Source organism: Salvelinus alpinus, chromosome 23, assembly GCF_045679555.1.
Source record: "Salvelinus alpinus chromosome 23, SLU_Salpinus.1, whole genome shotgun sequence".
Lineage (NCBI taxonomy): Eukaryota > Metazoa > Chordata > Actinopteri > Salmoniformes > Salmonidae > Salvelinus > Salvelinus alpinus.
This window is the reverse complement of record NC_092108.1, coordinates 42,112,040-42,135,847: the sequence shown is the minus strand read 5'-3', so window position 1 is coordinate 42,135,847 and position 23,808 is coordinate 42,112,040. Positions and strand designations below refer to the sequence as shown.

At 45.0% G+C, this 23,808-nt stretch overlaps 1 protein-coding gene across 1 annotated transcript in view; it reads left to right on the top strand.

Moving 5' to 3' along the window:
- The window catches only part of LOC139551048 (uncharacterized), a 71,556-nt gene that overhangs the window by 13,190 nt on the left and 34,558 nt on the right, over positions 1 to 23,808 (top strand). Inside the window, exons 14-33 of the mRNA XM_071362399.1 lie at positions 4,119 to 4,277; positions 9,743 to 9,861; positions 10,066 to 10,326; positions 10,559 to 10,714; positions 11,076 to 11,260; positions 11,484 to 11,666; positions 11,880 to 11,971; positions 12,234 to 12,403; positions 12,833 to 12,986; positions 13,293 to 13,372; positions 13,580 to 13,760; positions 13,878 to 14,033; positions 14,139 to 14,272; positions 18,171 to 18,329; positions 18,773 to 18,953; positions 19,060 to 19,271; positions 19,476 to 19,664; positions 20,200 to 20,342; positions 20,496 to 20,655; positions 23,699 to 23,782. Coding sequence (XP_071218500.1) covers positions 4,119 to 4,277; positions 9,743 to 9,861; positions 10,066 to 10,326; positions 10,559 to 10,714; positions 11,076 to 11,260; positions 11,484 to 11,666; positions 11,880 to 11,971; positions 12,234 to 12,403; positions 12,833 to 12,986; positions 13,293 to 13,372; positions 13,580 to 13,760; positions 13,878 to 14,033; positions 14,139 to 14,272; positions 18,171 to 18,329; positions 18,773 to 18,953; positions 19,060 to 19,271; positions 19,476 to 19,664; positions 20,200 to 20,342; positions 20,496 to 20,655; positions 23,699 to 23,782 — 3,158 coding nt within the window. The remainder of the gene's footprint in view (positions 1 to 4,118; positions 4,278 to 9,742; positions 9,862 to 10,065; positions 10,327 to 10,558; positions 10,715 to 11,075; positions 11,261 to 11,483; positions 11,667 to 11,879; positions 11,972 to 12,233; positions 12,404 to 12,832; positions 12,987 to 13,292; positions 13,373 to 13,579; positions 13,761 to 13,877; positions 14,034 to 14,138; positions 14,273 to 18,170; positions 18,330 to 18,772; positions 18,954 to 19,059; positions 19,272 to 19,475; positions 19,665 to 20,199; positions 20,343 to 20,495; positions 20,656 to 23,698; positions 23,783 to 23,808) is intronic.

The following is a 23,808-nucleotide window of genomic DNA, read 5'->3' as shown; positions in this document are numbered from 1 at the left end:
AGAAACCTTTGTTTGCAATTACAGAGATCATACGTTTCCTGGAGTTCTTGACCAGGTTTGCACACACTGCAGCAGGGATTTTGTCCCACTCCTCCATACAGACCTTCTCCAGATCCTTCAGGTTTCGGGGCTGTCGCTGGGCAATACGGACTTTCAGCGCCCTCCAAAGATTTTCTATTGGGTTCAGGTCTGGAGACTGGCTAGGCCACTCCAGGACCTTGAGATGCTTCTTACGGAGCCACTCCTTAGTTTCCCTGGCTGTGTGTTTCGGGTCGTTGTCATGCTGGAAGACCCAGCCACGACCCATCTTCAATGCTCTTACTGAGGGAAGGAGGTTGTTGGCCAAGATCTCGCGATACATGGCCCCATCCATCCTCCCCTCAATACGGTGCAGTCGTCCTGTCCCCTTTGCAGAAAAGCATCCCCAAAGAATGATGTTTCCACCTCCATGCTTCACGGTTGGGATGGTGTTCTTGGGGTTGTACTCATCCTTCTTCTTCCTCCAAACACGTCAAGTGGAGTTTAGACCAAAAAGCTCAATTTTTGTCTCATCAGACCACATGACCTTCTCCCATTCTTCCTCTGGATCATCCAGATGGTCATTGGCAAACTTCAGACGGGCCTGGACATGCCCTGGCTTGAGCAGGGGGACCTTGCGTGCGCTGCAGTATTTTAATCCATGACGGCGTAGTGTGTTACTAATGGTTTTCTTTGAGACTGTGGTCCCAGCTCTCTTCAGGTCATTGACCAGGTCCTGCCGTGTAGTTCTGGGCTGATCCCTCACCTTCCTCATGATCATTGATGCCCCACGAGGTGAGATCTTGCATGGAGCCCCAGACCGAGGATGATTGACCGTCATCTTGAACTTCTTCCATTTTCTAATAATTGCGCCAACAGTTGTTGCCTTCTCACCAAGCTGCTTGCCTATTGTCCTGTAGCCCATCCCAGCCTTGTGCAGGTCTACAATTTTATCCCTGATGTCCTTACACAGCTCTCTGGTCTTGGCCATTGTGGAGAGGTTGGAGTCTGTTTGATTGAGTGTGTGGACAGGTGTCTTTTATACAGGTAACGAGTTCAAACAGGTGCAGTTAATACAGGTAATGAGTGGAGAACAGGAGGGCTTCTTAAAGAAAAACTAACAGGTCTGTGAGAGCCGGAATTCTTACTGGTTGGAAGGTGATCAAATACTTATGTCTTGCAATAAAATGCAAATTAATTACTTAAAAATCATACAATGTGATTTTCTGGATTTTTGTTTTAGATTCCGTCTCTCACAGTTGAAGTGTACCTATGATAAAAATTACAGACCTCTACATGCTTTGTAAGTAGGAAAACCTGCAAAATCGGCAGTGTATCAAATACTTGTTCTCCCCACTGTATATATATATATATATATAAATGAACTTGAAAGTATTTATTTATATGTATATATATATATATCTATATATATATAAATACTTTCACTTCCATTACAAAAAAGATTGCAGTTTTGAAACTGCAGTATAAGTGAATGCTATGTTACCTAGTTGGCTCTGGCTATCCAACACTGGAACTCTTCCAAGTCAAGGTAAGCTTTTGGCTTTATTAATTTATTGCCACTGGGGCCCGCCAGTGTAACTGCTACAATCATGCACTGCATGACTGTAGCTAGCGGGTTTACTAATGCGTTAGTTCTAGTAGCTATGTTGACTGACGTTAGATAATATGGTGACAACAATGTAGGCTGTGTGTTATGATATGAAGGTTTGGCTTGGAAAGTTTTTTTCGCCTGGTCACAGATAGCTAATGTGTTGTGCACTGAAGTCCACCAGAGAAGCGAAAAAGTGAGAGGAGGAGAGCACGCAGATGCGAGAAGGAATTATACAACGCTCAAAGTGATCATGCTGTTTGTATGTGGCTGCTATGAAAGTTAACCGTGTTTGCGTGAGATCAGGGGTGTATTCAATCAGCAAATTCTGTTGAAAAACCTTTCTTAAACAGAAGCAAACTGAAGGAAACAGGCATAAACATACCTGCATTTGTCCAATAGAAACTCTCGTTTGCAACTGTTGGACTAATAATTATACCATATGCACAAAAACCTTTCTTCTTTGCCAAGATAATCTATCCACCTGACAGGAGTGGCATATCAAGAAGCTGACCCTAAGGTCGATGTCAGTGCCCCCGCGTAAATCTAATTAGCATAACAAAAATACTTTTTGGGGCTAATAGCACTAAGGTCAAATAACATTTTTCATCAGACATTTTTTAAATATATTTTTTTGATACGGTTCTTATTTTCCACAGCACAAGGGCTCCCGCTGGAGAAGTGTGCTTTTCACAGAATTCCGATTTCAACTGTACTGGGCAGATGGCAGACAGTGTAGTATGTATGACGTCACAATTGTCTTTTATTGATGGCAGTTTGAATGCATAGAGATACTGTGATGAGATCCTGAGGCCCATTGTTGTGCCATTCATCCGCTGCCATCACCTCATGTTTCAGCATGATAATGCACAGCCCCATGTCGAAAGGATCTGTACACAATTCCTGGAAGCTGAAAATGTCCCAGTTCTTCCATGGCCTGCATACTCACCAGACATGTCACCCATTGAGCATGTTTGAGATGCTCTGGATTGACGTGCACGACAGCGTGTTCCAGTTCCCGCCAATATCCAGCAACTTCGCACAGCCATTGAAGAGGAGTGGGACAACATTCCACAGGCCACAATTCTTAGCCTGATCAACTCAATGCGAAGGAGATATGTCGTGCTGCACGAGGCAAATGCTGGTCACACCAGATACTGACTAGTTTTCCGATCCACACCCCTACCCTTTTTTTAATGGATTTTACATTGGGCTGGATGAATGGAATATGAATGACAGTCATCCACTACACTGTAATAGAAATAATGGCATGCGCATAATTTTGTTTTATCGGTGTCGACCGCCACTGGTGTGGAGAAACATGCGGTATGATCGGCATGCATTGCGATTGGGCTACACACAATCAACAGCTAGGCTGTTTATTATTATTTTTAAGATATTGATCCTCTGTGGCTAAATGATGGGCCGACTCCTGGTGTATTGTTATTTCATTTATTTATGAACAGACGTCAGTAATTCTATAACTTTGGTAAATGTATTTAAATGTATCAGTGGTGTTGCAGCTCCTCCAGCACCCTTCCGCTGCCAAGATTCTATAAGGAAATAAATGATGAAGTGCAACGCTCATGTCTATCAGAGCAGAGAGGGAGAGGGAGAGGGAGAGGGAGAGGGAGAGGGAGAGAGAGAGAGAGAGAGAGAGAGAGAGAGAGAGAGAGAGAGAGAGAGAGAGAGAGAGAGAGAGAGAGAGAGAGAGAGAGAGAGAGAGAGAGAGAGAGAGAGAGAGAGAGAGAGAGAGAGAGAGAGAGAGAGAGAGAGAGAGAGAGAGAGAGAGAGAGAGAGAGAGAGAGAGAGAGAGAGAGGGAGAGATCATAGAAAGTGAACCACGTTCTAGCTCTGTCAGAGATACAGGCGCGCTTCGCTCTCTCTCCACAGTAATGGCCACTCGTTGGTCTATATGGGCTACAATGTTGACCATACCATAAACCCTGGGCGGGCCCAACACGAATCAATTCTTATAATATCCGGCACATTTTTACATTACGTTTTTTAGGGAGCAGCCAGGAGAGTAGTCAACTTGAATGAACTCTGATTGCTTTTATTCTAATTTTTACATTACAAAAAGTGAAAATAATTGTTCATGCCAGAAGAGGTACCGGATCCTGGCAAATGGGTTCCGGAACTAAACAGTCCAAAACTGAGAGGTGCCAGATCCTGTTCTGGCAGGATGCTGCTCAAATGAAGAACTGGATAGCACATTATTTTCTAAAAGTGTGGTCTAGGCCCTTCAGTTTTTGCAGATCTGTAAGGTGGAAGCAATATGTTAAAAGCTCCACCTCTACACCGCTTATACCTATCCAGACCGTTCAGAACCACAAATATCGATGGTTTAGGGCCAAAGAGCAGAGACAGGGAGCAAATTGGGATCAGCCATACAGGTTCACTACTCTGAGAGATTCCAAATGACTCCACCTACACATCCTACAAGTAAGATGTTATGCTGATTGATGATTGCTCTGAATTTCATTCTCAGTGGGCTCTTTTGTGTGGAGTCACCTGACCCAGGTCCTGAGAACTGAGGACCCCATGAAGCAGGCACTGATGGAGGCACTGCCTGATGACATCATTACCAAAGACTTTGAGGCTGAACCCTGGAAATACTCCTCTTATTCAGACTACACTGCAGACTCAGGTAATTTACATGAAGTTCCTCTTATACAGTGCCTTCAGAAAGTATTCACACCCTTGACTTTTTCCACATTTTGTTGTGTTACAGCCTGAATTTAAAATGTATTCAATTGAGATTTTGTGTCATTGGCCTACACACAATATCCCATAATGTCAAAGTTGAATTTTGTTTATAAGTATATAAGTATATATAAGTATTCAACCCCTTTGTTATGGCAAGCCTAAATACATTCAGAGTAAAATTTTGCTTAACAAGTCACATAATAAGTTGCATGGAGTCACTCTGTGTTCAATAATAGTATTTTACATGATGAATGACTACCTCATCTCTGTACTCCACACATGCAATTATCTGTAAGGTCCCTCATTTGAGCAGCGAATTTCAAACACAGATTCAACTACAAAGACCAGGGAGGTTTTCCAATGCCTCACAAAGAAGGGCACCTATTGGTAGATGAGTATAAAAAAGCAGGCATTCAATGTCCCTTTGAGCATGGTGAAGTTATTCATAACACTTGGTGTATGGATGGTGTATCAATACACCCAGTCACTACAAAAGATATAGGCGTCCTTCCTAACTCAGTTGTCGGAGAGGAAGGAAACCGCTCAGGGATTTCACCATGAGGTCAATGGTGACTTTATAACAGTTACAGAGTTTAATGGCTGTGATAGGAGAAAATGGAGGATGGATCAACAACATTGTAGTTACTCCACAATACCAACCTAAATGGCAGCGTGACAAGAAGGAAGCCTGTACAGAATAAGAATATTCCAAAACATGCATCCTGTTTGCAATAAGGCACTAAAGTAAAACTGCAAAAAATACGGCAAACAAATTAACTTTATGTCCTGGATCCAAAGCGTTATGTTTGGGGCAGGTACAACACTGAGTACCAATCTTCATATTTTCAACATGGTGATGGCTGTATCATGTTATGGGTATGCTTGTCATGGGCAAGGACTAGGGAGTTATTTAGGATAAAAATACTTTTTTTATTTGATTTATTTCACCTTTATTTAACCAGGTAGGCTAGTTGAGAACAAGTTCTCATTTGCAACTGCGACCTGGCCAAGATAATGCATAGCAATTCGACACATACAATACAGAGTTACACATGGAATAAACAAAACATACAGTCAATAATACAGTAGAACAAAAGCAAACAAAAAGTATATATACAGTGATTGCAAATTAGGTAAGTTAAGGCAATACATAGGCCATGGTGGCGAAGTAATTACAATATAGCAATTAAACACTGGAATGGTAGATGTGCAGAAAATGAATGTGCAATTAGAGATACTGGGGTGCAAAGGAGCAAGATAAATAAATAAATACAGTATGGGGATGAGGTAGGTAGATAGATGAGTTGTTTACAGATGGGCTATGTACAGGTGCAGTGATCTGTGAGCTGCTCTGACAGCTGGTGCTTAAAGCTAGTGAGGGAGATATGAGTATCCAGCTTCAGAGATTTCTGCAGTTCGTTCCAGTCATTGGCAGCAGAAAACTGGAAGGAAAGATGACCAAAGGAGGAATTGGCTTTGGGGGTGACCAGTGAGATATACCTGCTGGAGTGCATGCTACGAGTGGGTGCTGCTATGGTGACCAGTGAGCTGAGATAAGGCGGGGCTTTACCTAGCAGAGACTTGTAGATGACCTGGAGCCAGTGGGTTTGGCGACGAGTATGAAACGAGGGCCAACCAACGAGAGCGTACAGGTCGCAATGGTGGGGAGTGTATGGGGCTTTGGTGACAAAACGGATGGCACCGTGATAGACTGCATCCAGTTTGTTGAGTAGAGTGTTGAAGGCTATTTTATAGATGACATCACCGAAGTCGAGGATCGGTAGGACGGTCAGTTTTACGAGGGTATGTTTGGCAGCATGAGTGAAGGATGCTTTGTTGCGATATAGGAAGCCGATTCTAGATTTAATTTTGGATTGGAGATGCTTAATGTGAGTCTGGAAGGAGAGTTTACAGTCTATCACCCAGGTATTTGTAGTTGTCCACGTATTCTAAGTCAGAGCCGTCCAGAGTAGTGATGCTGGACGGGCGAGCAGGTGCGGGCAGTGATCGATTGAATAGCATGCATTTAGTTCGACTTGCGTTTAAGAGCAGTTGGAGGCAACGAAATGAGAGTTGTATGGCATTGAAGCTCATCTGGAGGTTAGTTAACACAGTGTCCAAAGAGGGGCCAGAAGTATACAGAATGGTGTCGTCTGCGTAGAGGTGGATCAGAGAATCACCAGCAGCAAGAGCAACATCATTGATGTACACAGAGGAGAGAGTCGGCCCGGGAATTGAACCCTGTGGCACACCCATAGAGACTGCCAGAGGTCTGGACAACAGGCCCTCCGATTTGACACACTGAACTCTATCAGAGAAGTAGTTGGTAAACCAGGCGAGGCAATCATTTGAGAAACCAAGGCTGTCGAGTCTGCCAATAAAAATGTGGTGATTGACAGAGTCGAAAGCCTTGGCCAGGTCGATGAAGACAGCTGCACAGTAATGTCTCTTATCGATGGCGGTTATGATGTCATTTAGGACCTTGAGCGTGGCTGAGGTGCAACCATGACCAGCTCTGAAACCAGATTGCATAGCGGAGAAGGTACGGTGGGATTCGAAATGGTCGGTAATCTGTTTGTTAACTTGGCTTTCGAAGACCTTAGAAAGGCAGGGTAGGATGGATATAGGTCTGTAGCAGTTTGGGTCTAGAGTGTCACCCCCTTTGAAGAGGGGGATGACCGCGGCAGCTTTCCAATCTTTGGGAATCTCAGACGATACGAAAGAGAGGTTGAGCAGGCTAGTAAGAGGGGTTGCAACAATTTCGGCAGATAATTTTAGAAAGAGAGGGTCCAGATTGTCTAGCCCGGCTGATTTGTATGGGTTCAGATTTTGCAGCTCTTTCAGAACATCAGCTATCTGGATTTGGGTAAAGGATAAATGGTGGGGGCTTTGGCGGGTTGCTGTGGAGGGTGCCGGGCAGTTGACCGGGGTAGGGGTAGCCAGGTAGAAAGCATGGCCAGCCGTAGAGAAATGCTTATTGAAATTCTCAATTATAGTGGATTTATCGACGGTTACAGTGTTTCCTAGCCTCAGAGCAGTGGGCAGCTGGGAGGATGTGCTCTTATTCTCCATGGACTTTACCGTGTCCCAGAACTTTTTTGAGTTAGTACTACAGGATGCAAATTTCTGTTTGAAAAAACTAGCCTTAGCTTTTCTAACTGCCTGTGTATATTTGTTCCTAACTTCCCTGAAAAGTTGCATATCACGGGGGCTATTCGATGCTAATGCAGAACGCCACAGGATGTTTTTGTGCTGGTCAAGGGCAGACAGGTCTGGAGTGAACCAAGGACTTTATCTATTCCTAGTTCCATTTTTTTTGAGTGGGGCATGCTTATTTAAGATGGTGAGGAAGGCACTTTTCAAGAAGAGCCAGGCATCATCTACTGACAGGATGAGGTCAATGTCATTCCACGATACCCCGGCCAGGTCGATTAGAAAGGCCTGCTCGCAGAAGTGTTTTAGGGGGCCTTTGACAGTGATGAGGGGTGGTCGTTTGGTCGCAGACCCATTACGGATGCTGGCAATGAGGCAGTGATCGCTGAGATCTTGATTGAAAACAGCAGAGGTGTATTTGGAGGGCGAGTTAGTTAGGATGACATCTATGAGGGTGCCTGTGTTTACCGATTTGGGGTTGTACCTGTTAGGTTCATTAATCATTTGTGTGAGATTGAGGGCATCAAGCTTAGATTGTAGGATGGCCGGGGTGTTAAGCATGTCCCAGTTTAGGTCACCTAGTAGCACGAGCTCAGAAGATAGATGGGGGGCAATCAATTCACATATGGTATCGAGGGCACAGCTGGGGGCAGAGGGAGGTCTTTAGCAAGCGGCAACAGTGAGAGACTTGTTTCTGGAAAGGTGAATTTTTAGAAGTAGAAGCTCGAATTGTTTGGGTACAGACTTGGATAGTAATACAGAACTCTGCAGGCTATCTTTGCAGTAGATTGCAACACCGCCCCCTTTGGCAGTTCTATCTTAAAATGTTATAGTTAACGATGGAGATTTCAGGGTTTTTGGTGGTTTTCCTAAGCCAGGATTCAGACACGGCTAAGACATCCGGGTTGGCAGAGTGTGCTAAAGCAGTGAGTAAAACAAACTTAGGGAGTAGGCTTCTAATGTTGACATGCATGAAACGAAGGCTTTTACGGTTACAGAAGTCAACAAATGAGAGCACCTGGGGAGTGGGAGTGGAGCTAGGCACTGCAGGACCTGGATTAACCTCCACATCACCAGAGGAACAGAGGAGAAGTAGGATAAGGGTACGGCTAAAGGCTATACGAACTGGCCGTCTAGCACGTTCGGAACAGAGAGTAAAAGGAGTAGGTTTCTGGGCACGATAGCATAGATTCAAGGCATAGTGTACAGACAAAGGTAAGGTAGGATGTGAGTACATTGGAGGTAAACCTAAGCATTGAGTAATGATGAGAGAGATATAGTCTCTAGAGACGTTTAAAGTAGGTGATGTCATCGCATATGGTTGGTTAAGGCATATTGAGCAGGGCTAGAGGCTCGACAATGAAATAAGACAGTAATCACTAACCAGGACAGTAATGGACAAGGCATATTGATGGAATGGAATAGAGCTAAGTACTGACAAAATCCTAGTGGAAAACCTGGTTCAGTCTGCTTTCCAACAGACACTGGAAGACAAATTCACCTTTCAGAAAGACAATAACCTAAGACACAAGGCCAAATATACACTGGAGTTGCTTACCAAGACGACATTGAATGTTCCTGAGTGGCCTAGTTACAGTTTTGTCTTAAATCGACTTGCAAATCTATGGCAAGACTTGAAAATGGTTGTCTAGCAATGATCAACAATCAACTTGACAGAGCTTGAAGAATTTTTAAAAGAATAATGCGAAAATATTGTATAATCCAGGTGTGCAAAGCTCTTAGAAATTTACCCAGAAAGACTCACAGCTGTAATCGTTGCCAATTCTGATTCTAACATGTATTGACTCAGGGGTGTGAATACTTATATAAATTAGATATTTCTGTATTTCATTTTCAATAAATTAGCAAAAATGTCTAAAATCATGATTTCACTTTGTCATTATGGGGTATTGTGTGTAGATGGGTGAGAATATATATATTTTTTAATCCATTTTGAATTCAGGCTGTAAAACAACAACATGTGAATTAAGTCAAGGGGTATGAATACTTTCTGAAGGCACTGTACCTGTGTAGTAACATCAACAACATTGGATGAATATGCTAATCTGTTAACATGGTTCATACATATGTTATAATGTACAGCAAGTTACCTGTGAAAGGGTAGCTTTGTCTTTTTAGGATAACCCTCTTCAATTACTTGCAGTGATAATTGTTTCAGAAGTGATTACATTTTGCACTTGGTTGTCCTTTGAAGAGCAAAAGAATACAGTAAGTGTTTTTTATGTGTCTCAGGATTTGGAGTTGCAAACATGGAGGGAGCCTTGGTTTTCTCTTCCAAGTCCTTTGTGCCGCGCTATGCCATGGCTAACCTGACTGTCTACATCCACGGAAGAGCTTTCAATCTGCTTGAGGCGAGTAGTTCGATCATATCTTATTGTTTTCATTCTGTGAGCAACTGAATGTGTTTTTGAGGGAATTTTCTGCTTTTCCACAATGCTCTGAAGCATTGAATTACCGAGAGAGGGACGTAAAACAACATATCTGAGGACCAGGCGCTGTATGTGATTCAAATCAAATGGACAACGGGAAATCAAATTGTCTGCTCTCCTCCACAGGTCGATCTTCGTGTGGAAAACATTGAGCCTCTTCTGAAACACATTTTTGGCCACAAATCAACTTCTCCTGATGAGGAGCCTACAACTCGGGATGAAGAGGAGGATGGAAAGAAGTCTCCGATGAAGGAGAGAAGACGAAGAAAAGCAGGGGAAGGAGTTAAAGGACAGAGAAAGGAGCGGAGAAGGAGAAAAGCTGGGGAAAGAGACAGCTCTGGTTGTTCACCTAGTATCTACGGTTACCTCAGCCAGGCCAGGACTATGGTGAGACTTTCACAGCAATATTTAACCATTGCTACATTCATTAGCCTATCTAAGCCTAGCTAGCCTATGTGCCAATTCTATTTTTGCACGTTTAAGTTAGAGAATTACATTAGGAGATGACCAACATCTGATGGTTTCATAGTGTAGCCTAAATAATGAGTCACTTCACTCCGATTGTAGATGTAAATAGCTTTTCAATGACCATGGATGGTGATTGATGTTTTTATTGTAGTTCTCAGGAGGGAGACTGGAGGAGGCCAGACCACGTTGTTGGCTTGGTGTCAAAGTGTTTGGGAATGAGTTGAGCGTGGTGACCTGTGCTGACCTCTACTCTCAGATAAAGGAGCTGTCACTCAGCATGGCTGGGCTTGCCGTCAGACTGCTGAAGGTATGCGATTGTGACCTCTGACCTCTGCGATAGTGGTGCTGTGGGACCCATACAGGATATGACTCCATATGATCATCTCAGAGGAATGTAGTTTGATGAAATCCTGTGTAATATCTTTCTAGTCTGTTACCTTTAAGCAATGCTCATACACATTAGTTTCATGTTTTGCTCTTCTTGGTATAATATTGTATTGAGAAAGAATGGATGGGCTAATGTGGGTCTCTCTCTCTCTCTCTCTCTCTCTCTCTCTCTCTCTCTCTCTCTCTCTCTCTCTCTCTCTCTCTCTCTCTCTCTCTCTCTCTCGCTCTCTCTCTCTCTCTCTCTCTCTCTCTCTCTCTCTCTATCTCTCTCCCCCCATCAGGGTCAGGGGGTGCAGCTCCACCACAGGGCGGTGTTGATGACAGAGGAGCTGGTCCTGCCCTCTCTGTCAGGCTTACCCATTAGACTGGGCATCAACATGACCTCCCTCCTCTCCCTGCACCTCAAGGGCAGTGCCAACTACAGAGACTGGTCCCACTTCTCACTGGCAGGTCACATCAAGCCCAAGTAAGTCGGTATCCATTTTGGATCTGACGGCCTCTTCATTTTCTTATCCCTGGTTAGTGTTTCACCAATGACTGCGTTTCAGCCAAACAGCGGTCACCCCTTAGTGGCATACAAAGTATTTGAAATAATAATGTCATTTTTGTGAAGATCTCTGTACTTTTGCACACTGTGGGAATGTCCCTCGGTTTCTTTCCCATATAATGATATTTTTCTCTTCCCACAGTGCCTATGTGGGCCTGTCAGCCCGGATGGGGGTGGATGGGGGCCTGGGTCGGGCTGGGGTGGAGTGGGCCACAGAGCTCAGGACCTCCAGCAGTCTGGATGGGAGTGTGCAGCTCCAGGAGGGCCACGGCCTGAGAGTGGCCCTCAACACACCTGAAGACCTCATGGATATAGTCTCTCTCAGGTGAGAGGAGCTGTGATTAGTGCTCTTGCTGAAAGAACGCCACTGTTATTTTACATTTTCATTTTTAGACACATTATCTTCAGTAAATGTACCATTTCTCGTTGTATTCGTTGGTTAGGTAACTAGGTTGGGGCCAAAAGCACATTCCGTTTAGCCAATTGAAATTCCAATTCAATGATTGATTGATTTTCAATGTCTCCCTGCGTGCCACAGCTCCAGAATGTACCATGTAAACGGAGACCACCGAGAGGAGATGAGAGGCTCCAAGAGCCGTGTGGAGAGGACCACCTGCACGCCAAAGACCTGTGAGTTCATCCCAGCAAAGCTCAAGGGCGGTATCTAAGGTCAAGTCTGGAAAGGTCCAAGTCCTTTCTGGAAATAATTGTGTGTAATTAGGCTATTTTTGCAAAGATTCTAGTGTCATGCTGTATGTAGATGTAAATAACTAAACGATATTAGTTGATCTGAGACCAGTATTTATCGCCAATGCTTGCCTAGATTCTATCTTAAAGATTTCCAGTATTTTGAAGTAAGAGGATGAGCAGCCATTTTGTATTTCTCTCCCAGGGTCTAAGATGGTGGGGTGGCAGCTGTGCTCCAATGTCTCCTACCCTTTATCCTCTACGGGGCTTACCTTCCTCCCTCCCGGCCCTGTGCACCTCTCCCTCAGGCTACTGAAGCTAGACAGAGGCCTTCACCAGTACCTACTAGAGGCAGCATACTCTCTGTTGACGCAGGTACTGTCAATCCAACCTATTAACCTGCTAAATGTCCTGCTAATTGTCCTGCTTTGCTACAAGAACCTTTGGCACGGGTGCCATGAAAATTCCACAGACCCGTGTTCAAATAGTATTTGAGATTTCAATCTGTGCTTTATTGAGCTTGCCTGGCACAATGGAACAAATGGAGTAGTCCCAAAAGTAGAAACCCTGCCTATCTGGCACACTCAAATACAAAATATTATTTGAACCCAGGTCTGAAATTACTATACATTATTACACCACATTATTACACTATATTATTATAACACATTATTATAACACATTATTACAACACATTATTATAACACATTATTACAACACATTATTACCACAAATTATAGCATCTGTAATGGAAAGGCAATTCATATAAGTGATGAATGATCATGTCGTTCCTCTATGTTTCAGAGTGGCTCCTGGCTCCCCGGAGAGGCCTCCCTCCACCTCCTCCTGGCCACCCCCCAGTCCTCCATCCCCAGGGACATGTCTCTGGACTTGGCCCTCAGCCCCCACAGGCTGCTCCTCAAGATGACCCACCCACTTAAGACCCTCACCATCCAGGGTAGAGTCAGCGTATTTAAACGGATTTGACTATTGCCATTTCATCCTCTTCTAGGGTCAACCGTAGGGAACTAGTTCAGACCTGGGTTCAAGTAGTATTTGAAATATTTCAAGTACTTCAGCTTTGCTTGTTTGGCACAATCAAACTCATAGAATGGTCCCAAAAGTGCAAATTGTGCCCATCTGGCAGGCTCACGCAAACAATTAACCGATTCTATTTGAACCCAGTTCTGAACTAGCTACAATGATCTTAAACTGACTTGACTTGCGATTGCAAAACTTGACACCAATGGTGTTGTTTTGTCAGGGCAACTTGACCAAGTGGGGAACATATGGACCGGTCAACTTGAGCTTCTGATAGACAACGTTCATCAGTATTACGTCATGGTAAGGGGGAGGTTTGGAGATTTTGTTGTCTTGTGGAGCGTCCTGAATCAACCATTAACATTTTTTCAAGTTTCAAGTTTTAATGTCACGGGCACAAGTACAGTGAAATGCCTTGCAAGCTCTAAACCCAACAATGCAGGTATCAATGTAAACAATGTGGTTATCACTATCAATGTTTATTTCACATGGTGCATTTGGTTTCCACAGGGACTGATTGACTCCCAGACCCTCCTCTCAGAGCAAAGGCTGCGTTATCATCTAGAGGCCAAAGTGGGTGCGGAAAGCCGTCCCATGATCCTCTCTGCTAACGTCACTCGCGGACTGGGCAGAAAGACCAGCCTGTCTGCCACTCTGAAGAATGTGTTCAGAGAAGCTGCCTCCTTCTCAGGTTATAGACTATTGAAAACTTGATCCAATACTGTCTATTGAGTGTTTTATAAGCCTGTTACTGGGCAGAAAAAGTAAAGTCATAGTAAAGCCATCATTATTGGTTGGTTATCCACAGTGGTTTTGGAGAGGAGGCTGGATGATGGGCGGAGACAGTACTCAGTGGAGGCGGAGCTCCTACTGCCTGGAGTGGTGGGCAGCAGGATTCTAGGGCTGATGGAGCAGAAGGGCCCACTGTGGAGCTCTGCACTGAGGCTCAAATATGGCCTGCGAGGTGAGTGGTACTTTGCCATGCAGCCTCTCTAAGGCACACGGTGGAGCTCCGCTCTGAAGCCACTATCTGTCACTTTGGGGTTTGCTGAACTTTGACCTTCCACAGAGGACTCCCGACACTTGCGTCAGGAGTGCCACACGTCCCAGAGCCTGAGGAGTGAGAGGGAGCCCAACCAGACGTACCGCATGAGGGCTGAACACGAGTTCTACTGCTCTACCACAGCCCACATTAACCACAAGGTAACCATTGGTAACCGCAAGGACATGTTTAATATCATACCGTGTTTTAGGTTTGTTCGAATTGTTACCTCATAGGCCTACAGTACCTGGTTGGGCAGGACTCAAATGTTTAGGCGCTTCCATTCCCTATCTGTTGTTATTGGTGTTGCAAACATTATGCTCTGACCGAGCCATTGGAGCCATGCGCCATCTACTCACTAGTTACTCAAGTTGTCAAAGGATAGGAATAGACTAGACTAGAATAGAATAATTTCCTCTCACCATGTCAGGACCCGGTGCGAGAAACAGTCACTAATAATTGGCAGAACCCAGAAGATGAGGCAGACACAGCAGTACTAGAGATGGTGGTTTAATAAAAAATAGATATCTTCCAAAATACAAAAGAAAATCCACAAAGTGGTAAAAACAGCAAGGGAAAAAACAAACCTCAAAAGACCAATCCAAAAATACACGAGAACAAAACCAGAGAACCTCTGGAAAATCCAACAAGAGAAAAATGTTCACAAAGGCTGGGGCTGGGTGCTAACATACAAACACTGAGCAAGGAACTAAGGAACACACAGGGTTTAAATACTAACAAGGGAATGACTTACAGGTGCAAACAATAATTAGGGCAAGAAAAACAAAAGGTACAAAAAAGGTGCAAGGGGGACATCTAGTGAACAAAACCAAACAGTCCTGGCCAAAACCTGACAGAATCCCCCCCCTAGGAACGGCTCCTGACGTTCCTACCAGCCTTCTCAGGGTGGAGGACCCTGAACTGACGAATGAGGTCAGGGTCCAGTATGTCCTTGGCAGGAACCCAGGAGCGCTCCTCGGGACCGTAGCCTTCCCAGTCCACCAGATACTGCCAGGACCGCTGCACCCGGCGGGAATCCAGTATCCGGTGGACGGTATAAGCCGACTGGCCTCCGATGACACGGGGCGGAGGGGGAGGTCTGCCTGCCGGGATAAGGGGAGAAAAAACAACAGGTTTTAATAAAGAAATGTGAAATGTGGGATTGATTTTAAGGGATCTGGGTAAGTGCAGGCGAAAAGTAACGGGATTGACTCTCCTGGCAATCTTAAAGGGACCGATGAATCTCTGGGACAGCTTGCGAGACTCCACCCTTGGTTAACGCTGAGAGAGGGGCTGCCACCGAGCTGAAGTTCTTGATGAACTTCCTTAACGGACTTGGGGGTGGGCCAATCTGCTACCGCCCCTACCTTCTTGGGATCCATCTGGACTCGACCGGGTTCCACTACAAATCCCAGGAATTGTACTCGAGAGGAATGGAATTCACACTTTTCAGGCTTAACGTACAAATGGCTGTCTAGAAGGCGTTTGAGCACTTGTCTGACATGCTTAGTGTGTTCTTGAAGGGAGCTCGAAAAGATGAGGATGTCATCCAAGTAAACAAACACGAAAATGTTAAGCATATCCCTAAGCACATCGTTTATGAGCGCTTGGAACACAGCCGGGGCGTTGGTCAGGCCGAAGGGCATCACCAAGTATTCGTAGTGACCAGTAGGCGTGTTGAAAGCGGTCTTCCACTCGTCACCGGGTTTGATCCGCACAAGATGGTATGCGTTCCGCAGGTCAAGCTTAGTGAAGACCACTGCTTCCTGGAGCAGCTCAAAGGCTGTGGCCATAAGGGGTAGCGGGTAGCGGTTACGGACGGTTATGGCATTAAGTCCCCGGTAGTCGATGCAAGGACGTAATCCCCCGTCTTTTTTGGCCACAAAGAAAAACCCTGCTCCCGCCGGCGAGGTGGATGGACGCATGAGGCCTGCTGCCAGAGAGTCCTTGATGTAGGTATCCATAGCAGCTCGTTCGGGAGGAGATAGGGAAAAGATCCGACCCCTGGGAGGGCAGGTGCCCGGAAACAGGTCGATGGGGCAATCGTAAGGTCTATGGGGTGGTAGTTTGGTGGCCCTCTGTTTGCTAAATACCGGTTTGAGGTCATGGTAACACTCGGGAACTCGGGACAGGTCGATGGATTCTAGAGACTCGGGAGGGGAACTCGGGGAACTTGGGAAGATACAAGTGGCTTGGCACGTAGGACCCCACTGCTTGATAGTGCCCACAGACCAGTCGATGTGAGGGTTATGGCTGTGAAGCCAGGGGTATCCAAGGACGAGAGGGAACTCGGAACACGAGGTCAGATGAAAGTTCATCACTTCCTGGTGTTGGGAAACTGAAAGTCGCAAGGGGGTAGTGACACGAGTGACAAGTCCAGATCCCAAAGGGCTTCCATCCAACGTAGTAACCCTTATGGGATCACTTAGAGGTTCAGAGGGAACGCCATTTTCCTTCGCCCAGACACCATCCATGAAGTTACCTGCGGCTCCAGAGTCTACCAAGGCTTGAAGGGGAAGCTCGTGGTTGTCCCAGGAAAGGGTAACTGGAATGAGCAGGCGGGAGTTGGATGGATGGGAAGAGGTTATGTTTCCCGTTACAGTCCTCCCAAGCCTGCACGGGAGAGTGCGTTTTCCCTGGAGCCCGGGACACGTGGAGAGGAAATGGCCCGGTTTGCCGCAATATAGACAGCATCGCTCCCTCATCCGGCGGTCTCTCTCAGCCTGGGAGATGCGTCCAACCTGCATGGGTTCCGGTGGAGTCAGCGAGGATAAAGGTGGAGACTCGGAGCTGGGACCGATAGGAGCTAGGGTGAGAGATCTACGGTTGAGCTCTCTCTCTCTCAGACGCTGGTCTATGCGTGAAGCCAACTTGATCAGGGACTCGAGGTTGTCTGGTGGTTCCCGAGTGGCCAGTTCATCTTGGATGGTGTCGGAAAGACCCTTCAAAAAGCACACTGTGAGCGCCTCGTCGTTCCAGCCACTCGCTGCTGCCACCGTGTGGAACTGGATGGCATAGTCCGTCACGCTGCGCCGACCTTGGCGGAGAGTCAGGAGCTGTTTGGCTGAGTCAGGACCGCTGGTAGGACCTTGAAACACTCGCTTGAATTCTTCAGCAAAGGTAGAGTAGCTGGCACAGCAGGGACTTTGGGCATCCCACACAGCAGTAGCCCAGGCTAGGGCTTTTTCCGACAGCAGGGTGATGATGTATGCTATCTTGGACCGGTCGGTGGGAAACGACGAGGGTTGCAGCTCGAAGGAGAGAGAACATTGGGTGAAAAACCCCTTACAAACACTCGGATCACCTGAGAACCGTTGGGGAGGCGGCAGACGAGGTTCAGCCAGGGGGTTAACTGCCACGGGCACTTGAATCTGATGAACTGGAGCAGAAGCGGTTGCAGGAGAAAGTTGATCAGAAATCTGCTTTATGGAAGTCATCATCTCCGACAGAAGTTGAGAATGTCCAGCCAGTAAGGCCTCTTGCTGAACCAGAGCAGCTTCGTGACGTTGGACAGTCCCCTCGTGGTGGGACAGCATGGGAAAAAAGTCCTGGGTACTGGCTGCCTCTGGGTTCATATTAATGTCTCAGTGTTTCTGTCAGGACCCGGTGCGAGAAACAGTCACTAATAATTGGCAGAACCCAGAAGATGAGGCAGACACAGCAGTACTAGAGATGGTGGTTTAATAAAAAATAGATATCTTCCAAAATACAAAAGAAAATCCACAAAGTGGTAAAAACAGCAAGGGAAAAAACAAACCTCAAAAGACCAATCCAAAAATACACGAGAACAAAACCAGAGAACCTCTGGAAAATCCAACAAGAGAAAAATGTTCACAAAGGCTGGGGCTGGGTGCTAACATACAAACACTGAGCAAGGAACTAAGGAACACACAGGGTTTAAATACTAACAAGGGAATGACTTACAGGTGCAAACAATAATTAGGGCAAGAAAAACAAAAGGTACAAAAAAGGTGCAAGGGGGACATCTAGTGAACAAAACCAAACAGTCCTGGCCAAAACCTGACACACCACTCATCCTATCCCTCTCTATCCTTCCAGGTCCAGCTGAGACACGAGGAGAGTCCCAGCCACACCAAGTCTAGTGTGGATGTGAGCTATGGGAAACACTGGGACGAGATCAACAACAAGCACCGCCTCCTCCTCAGCCAGTCCTTCAGGAACCAGTCCAGACACAACCTTACCAGCTATGCCCTTGAGGTACACACCACAGGTTTATCTCTATTGATCTACTATCTAGTACGTCCATTTCTATGACCGTGGTATATGATCTCGTGACATGGCAAATCATCAGGTTTACCATAATGAATACAGCATGTAACATACTGCATTGTTTGCACCCTGGAGATAGAAATAGAGATAATAGAAGCTGTGCTATCTCTATCTATCGTATCTATCATCTCTTTTTCTCTACCTCCAATATTAATCATCAGGGGACAATTTAACGCAATTAATGACAATTGAGAGTTTCTGTCAACTAGAGTAGTCGAGTGATAAATGCCTCGTGTTTTTGGTGTGTTTGTACTTTGAGATTATGAGCGGCTTGTCCTTGGGCATGGGCAGGTCTCTTATGTACATTCAGCAATAACAAAACAAAAATGTAATTCACCACTATACAATACGCCACCCAACCTTTCCTCCAGTTCAGTCTGCAGGTCCCTGACAAGCGGCTGAACTACAAGACCCAGCTCATGCACTCTCACCTGAGGCAGAGGGGGGCCGAGAGCAGCACCCACCTCAAAGTGAACTACAACGACCAGATGCCTCTGGTGGCTGGACTACACTGGAAAGACACCTCCAAAGCCATGTTCAGAAATTGGGAAGGTAATGGAAGATTGAAGGGCTTTATTTACTGTGCTATGCAATGTCATGTGTGTGTGTCTCTATGCGTGGCCATCCGTGTGTATAACTGTGAGTGTGCTGTCTCCAGGTATGTTCAACATGGACACTCCCTGGCTCTACATGTACACCACGCACAAGCTGAGTCAGCCCCAGCGCCACATCTACCAGTTGACCTCTGAACTCACTGCCCGCAAGTGGCTGACCGTCCGTAACCTCGTGCTGGAGGGCTATTACAGAGACAGAAGCAGGGACAGAGAGGCCCGCCTACACCTCTACGCACCCGCTGTCACATACCTCAAAGTATGAAGCTTCCTGCTAGTCTTTGACATATTCAACAATGGCATTTATTTCAAAGCAAGGGATACCTTACTCTGGACTGGCACCATCTCTAGACACAGTCATCAAGTTTGGACCATACCAGTATTCATCAGTTTTTGTTGAAAAAGTTTCCATGTAGAACCCATACCCTAAGAGCGATTTTGTACTGGTTCTGTTGTGTTCCAGGCAGTTGGCTGGGGTATGGTGGCTAAACAGGGTCTGAAGGCCTCCTGCACCATCAGCTCTGTGTGGAGCCCTGCCCTGAGGGGAGACCTCTCCCTGGAGAACACCAAGCAGGGCAGGACCCTGCAGCTGGCCTCCAGCTACGGCAAATACAACCTCAGCCTCACCGCAGGACTCACTACCCTGGACAAGGTAGGCGGAAAGGATGAAGTGTCAGGATTAGCATGTCCTAAAATGTACACCGTGCGTACAGTAAGTGAGTAAGCTAGCTAGCATCATGCACAAATTGGCAGTTATCAACCATTCACATTTTTGGCAATGATTTGTGGATTTATGGTTGACGATTCAGGAGGGCAGAGGAGGCTGGTGGGCGGAGCTATAGGAGGACAGGCTCATTGTAGTGGCTGGAATGGAATGAATGGAATGGTATCAAACACATCAAACATATGGAAACCACATTTGGCTCCACTCCCTTTATTCCATTCCAGACTGTACAATGAGCCCGTCCTCCTATAGCTCCTCCCACCAGCCTCCACTGAAGGAGGGGTGAGGCTTGAGGCTCAGGGTGTCCTAAAAGGAACACCACACCACAGGGATTAAGTGAGCTAGCGTCATGCAAGAATTGACAGTCATCAACCAGTCATATTTTTTGCCAGTCTTTTTTTAAGCTACAGTTTTCTTTGCATATCTAACATAGCATATCACCGTGGCGTATGACTCATTGCAGAATTTAAGGAAGAGGATGGTGATGATGAAGATGACCTTATCAGAGCCCAAAAGCCCGTCTATGGAGTTGGAGTTAGAGGGAGGAGTGGAGGAGCTCAGGAAGGACAAACAAATTTATCAGAAGAGAGCGTTGCTATTCCTTCGGTATGTATCCACTTACTGGTGCTCTTTATGAGTGTGATTAAATATAACTTGATGACGATGAGAATGTTGATGAGGATAAAGAATGATGGTTAAATTGCATTGTAATCCTGACAAAAAATAAAGTTGTAATTCCCCCTCCCATCCCGCTAACAGACAGCCGTTCCAGAACTTTCTCCAGAGCTTCCTTCTCCAGGAGACTTTCACTGTCGACCTCCACAAGGGCCTTTACATCCTGGAATCCAAAGCCCATCTCTATAGCAACAGAGACATCATTCATACTCTCACCCTGGGATACCAGCAACCCAGCCCTTTTGTGAGTCCAGGACCACTCATGTTTCTGGGCCCATATTTACAAAGGTCTCAGAGTAGGAGTGCTGATCTAGGATCAGGTCCTACTAATGTCAATATAATCATATGGTTGTTCCTGAATTTGTAGTTATTTAAATGTATTTAGGTACACCTTCCCATTCTAAATCAACCAATATGGAAGCATAATGACTTTAAATAATTTTGACCTTTATGATAACATTGTGTCACCAGTAGGAGTAGTAACACCAATGATGGTAACATCCATGAGAAATGTTAGGTTATTGAGGATTTTCTTAAGTGGAGGCCACAGATGGTCAAATCTAAGGTCATTAACCCTTTAAAAACGATTTACTAAAGGCATATGATTAATAATTTTGCTCACATTGTTATTTCCCTTTATTTAAATTGTGCAACACGAAAGTGACACTTTGGATTTAGACACCAAATTATCAATGGAATCCTCAAATTGAAGACATACTAAAAGGGTGTGATTAGCTAATCATTTTATTTAACATATACCCCTCCTCCGATAACAGTTTTCCACTGGAGAGAATGCTCAAGGTACTTGTATATCATTGTAATAAGTGATTTTCAAGGCGGTAAACACCGATGACATAAAAGGCCTCCCTTTTATGTCATCGGTGTTTACCGCCTTGAAAATCATTATTATTATACTATTATTATACTAATTATTAATTATTATACTAATAAAAAATAAGTATTTTAATAGCCTTCTTTGTTTTTATTGATTTATACAAGATATTAAATAATTTTGTTCACTTTCTAGCCTTCAAAATAATAAATACGGTCAGGTCCAAAATTATTGGCACTTATGATAAAGATGAGCAGAAAAAACTGTATAAAATAAATAATACAAATACTGAGATATATTGTATGCAAAAAAAATGAAAATTGGATCAAGGACTTTTTAATTGACCGCCCACAGAGGATCTGTCACGCCCGTCAAATGAAGTAGACCAAAGTACAGCGTGGTCAGCGTACATTTTCTTTTTATTAGAAAAGACACCGAACAAAAACAATAAACACTACAAAACAAACCGTGAAGCTAATGGCTATGTGCCATAAACAAAGTCAACCTCCCACAAAGACACGTGGTAAAAAGGGCTACCTAAGTATGGTTCTCAATTAGAGACAACGATAGACAGCTGTCCCTGATTGAGAACCCTACCCGGCCAAAACATAGAAATACAAATAATAGAACATAGAATACCCACCCCAACTCACACCTTGACCAAACCAAAATAGAGACATAAAAAGGATCTCTGAGGTCAGGGCGTGACAGGATCCCCATGAATGGGGCCCTCTCTGATGAACTGACCCTGAACACAGGGGCTCCCCAGGGGTGTGTCCTTTCACCGTTGTTGTTCTCTATCTACACTAACGAGATGAAGAGCCAAGGAAACAATGTAAGCCTTTTTAAGTATGCGGATGACATGGCTCTGGTAGGACTCTTTTTTAAAAGATACCAAGTCAGATGGGGACATCTATTTTAAACAGACCAACAACCTTCAAGAATGGTGCCGGTCAAGTTTCCTCCACATCAATGTGGAAAAGACAAAGGAGCTGATCATCAATGGCAACAACTGTCCCCAACCACTCTCTCTGAATGACCAACCAGTAGAGGTGGTTGAGTGTTTTAAATACCTAGGGACACAAAATGATAACAAGCTAAGTTTTACAGAGAATGCAGAGTGTATTTCTTTTTAAAGCAAGGCAACGTCTGTTCTTAATCAGGAAATTAAAGGGGTTTGGGGTCAGCCAGGATGTTCTGGAGAGGGTGTACAGCAGCTTGGTGGTGAGCATCCTCACATTCAATATGACAGTCTGGTAATCTGAGTGTGAGGAGCAAAAGCAAACTGACCAGAATAGTAAACACAGCCAGCAAAGTAATTGGTCGACCACAGGCACATTTGAGCATTCTGTTCCACAAGGCAACCAAAAGGAAGACACTGGCTGTCGTTGGTGACCCCTCCCACCCTCTACACCCTCAGTTTGAGAGGCTTCCCTCTGGCCGGCGCTTCATAATGCCGTTGACCTTAACAAGGGCCCCAGGACCAGTGGACGCAAAATATTGAAACAGGTGTGACAATAATCTTCACCCCTATCTTTTTGAGAATTTTGTTCAATTACTTGTTAAATAAAATATATTTCTCTGAGCAATTGTATTAGCATAAAATAATATAATTTCCCCTTTTATGGGGGGGAATACAATGTAGCTGTAAGGATCGACGCTGGTAGAGATGAGAAGCAGGTACAGGGAGTGAACATATAATTATCACCGGACATGGAAGAGGACAGGACAGCGTCTGGCCGTAAACACATAACGACATTAATGCAGACACAGGGAACAAATGGGGGAGTAGACAGTTATAGACGGGGCAATCGACAAAGGGAAGGAGTCCATGTGAATCCAATGAGTGCTGCTGCGCGTAATGATGGTGATAGGTGTGTGTAATGAAGGGCAGCCTGATGCCCTCGAGCGCCAGAGAGGGAGAGCGGGAGCAGGCGTGACAGGCGCTCAGTATTTGTATTATTTATTTTTTACAGTCTTTCTTGCTCATCTTTATCAAAGGTGCAAATAATTGACTGACTGCCTGTAGATATCTCAAAATCCCCCAAATATCACTATAACTCTACACATCACTACTGGGACAAGCCAATTTGCTTACCTTAACTACTTTAACAATCTATAAACATAAAGTGTTGCAGTATAACCAAATTGGATTATTGTCATTGGTAAACAGTTCAATACAAACAGAAACATGTATGATGTGTAACTATTTGCTATTTTAAAGTGTTTTTTTTCATGGTTGCAAAGGCAAGGGACGCAAAATGCCACCGCAATTCAAGAACGACCCTCATTCATTATGATCTAAAAACAGATCCTGGATCAGCACCCGTAGTTTGAGACGCTCTTTGAATACAAGCCCTGAATTGCTATAGGAAAGGTTAATACAACAGTCATTAGTCAATCTTTCTCAGTGATGTTGTCTTCTATTGGTTTCTTCTATTTGTATCTTCTGCAGGTGTGTTCCTCCTTGACCCACACGTTCAGCTATGACGTCATCCCTCCAGACTCTGAAGTGTGTGTCACAATGTTTAGCAATCAGGTAGGGTGATTGATACCCATCACATT